This window comes from Rhincodon typus, unplaced genomic scaffold, assembly GCF_021869965.1.
Source record: "Rhincodon typus isolate 14 unplaced genomic scaffold, sRhiTyp1.1 hic_rhity00013277, whole genome shotgun sequence".
NCBI lineage: Eukaryota > Metazoa > Chordata > Chondrichthyes > Orectolobiformes > Rhincodontidae > Rhincodon > Rhincodon typus.
Window position 1 is genome coordinate 1 of NW_025978915.1, and position 797 is coordinate 797.

The 797-nt window shown below is 54.5% G+C and overlaps 1 protein-coding gene across 1 annotated transcript in view; it reads left to right on the forward strand.

Moving 5' to 3' along the window:
• The first annotated feature begins 616 nt into the window (after positions 1–616).
• Positions 617–797, forward strand: part of LOC125482603 (sodium/potassium-transporting ATPase subunit alpha-2-like) — a 3,224-nt gene continuing 3,043 nt past the window's right edge. The window contains exon 1 of the mRNA XM_048594705.1: positions 617–797. Within this exon, the coding sequence (XP_048450662.1) occupies positions 617–797 (181 nt within the window).

Consider the following 797-nt stretch of genomic DNA (forward strand, 5'->3'; position numbering starts at 1 on the left):
AATGCCACGGGAGGTCCCAGCGTGGCAGAGAGCACTTTCCCTGCCCTTCACGACTTTGGGGTAACTCCTTCTCCCAGGGTGTGGGCATCGCTGGGTAGGCATCATGGTGCCAATTCAGAGGGCAGTTAATGGCCAAGACCATTCTGACTTGAAATGGTCTGATGGACTGATGGCGAATGGGATTAGTCTGGTGGGGGGACAGTGCAGACTCAGCGGGCCAAAGGGCCTGTTCTGTGCTGAATGTCTCCCATTTTTACGACAATTGGTCACCCTTAGACTTTTATCTTCGTTATGACTTCAATTCGAATTACATTGACAGACACGTTAGGATTTGAACCCCATTATCAGAGGACTTGTCATGGCGTAGCCCAGTTACCATCACCACCTCCCCCCTCCCCAAGGAATTACAATCTGACCCTACACCCTCCTTCTGTAGATTACCCTAAATTGTTTGTGACTGTAAACAAACAACCAATTTCGGGCTGATCCGAGGTCCTGGCTATTCGTCAGCGATTGACTGCAGGCGCCCTCCTCTGAGGCTGGCAGCGTGCCATCTGGCCCATATCACCTCCACACGCATGTGCGCTCGCTCGCTGAGCTTTCGCCCTCTTTACCGATGGTGTCCTGCCTGCAGGGAGCCATCGTGGCCGTCACGGGAGACGGGGTCAATGACTCGCCAGCCCTGAAGAAAGCTGACATTGGCGTCGCCATGGGCATCTCCGGCTCCGATGTCTCCAAGCAGGCAGCCGACATGATCCTGTTGGACGACAACTTTGCGTCGATCGTGACGGGTGTGG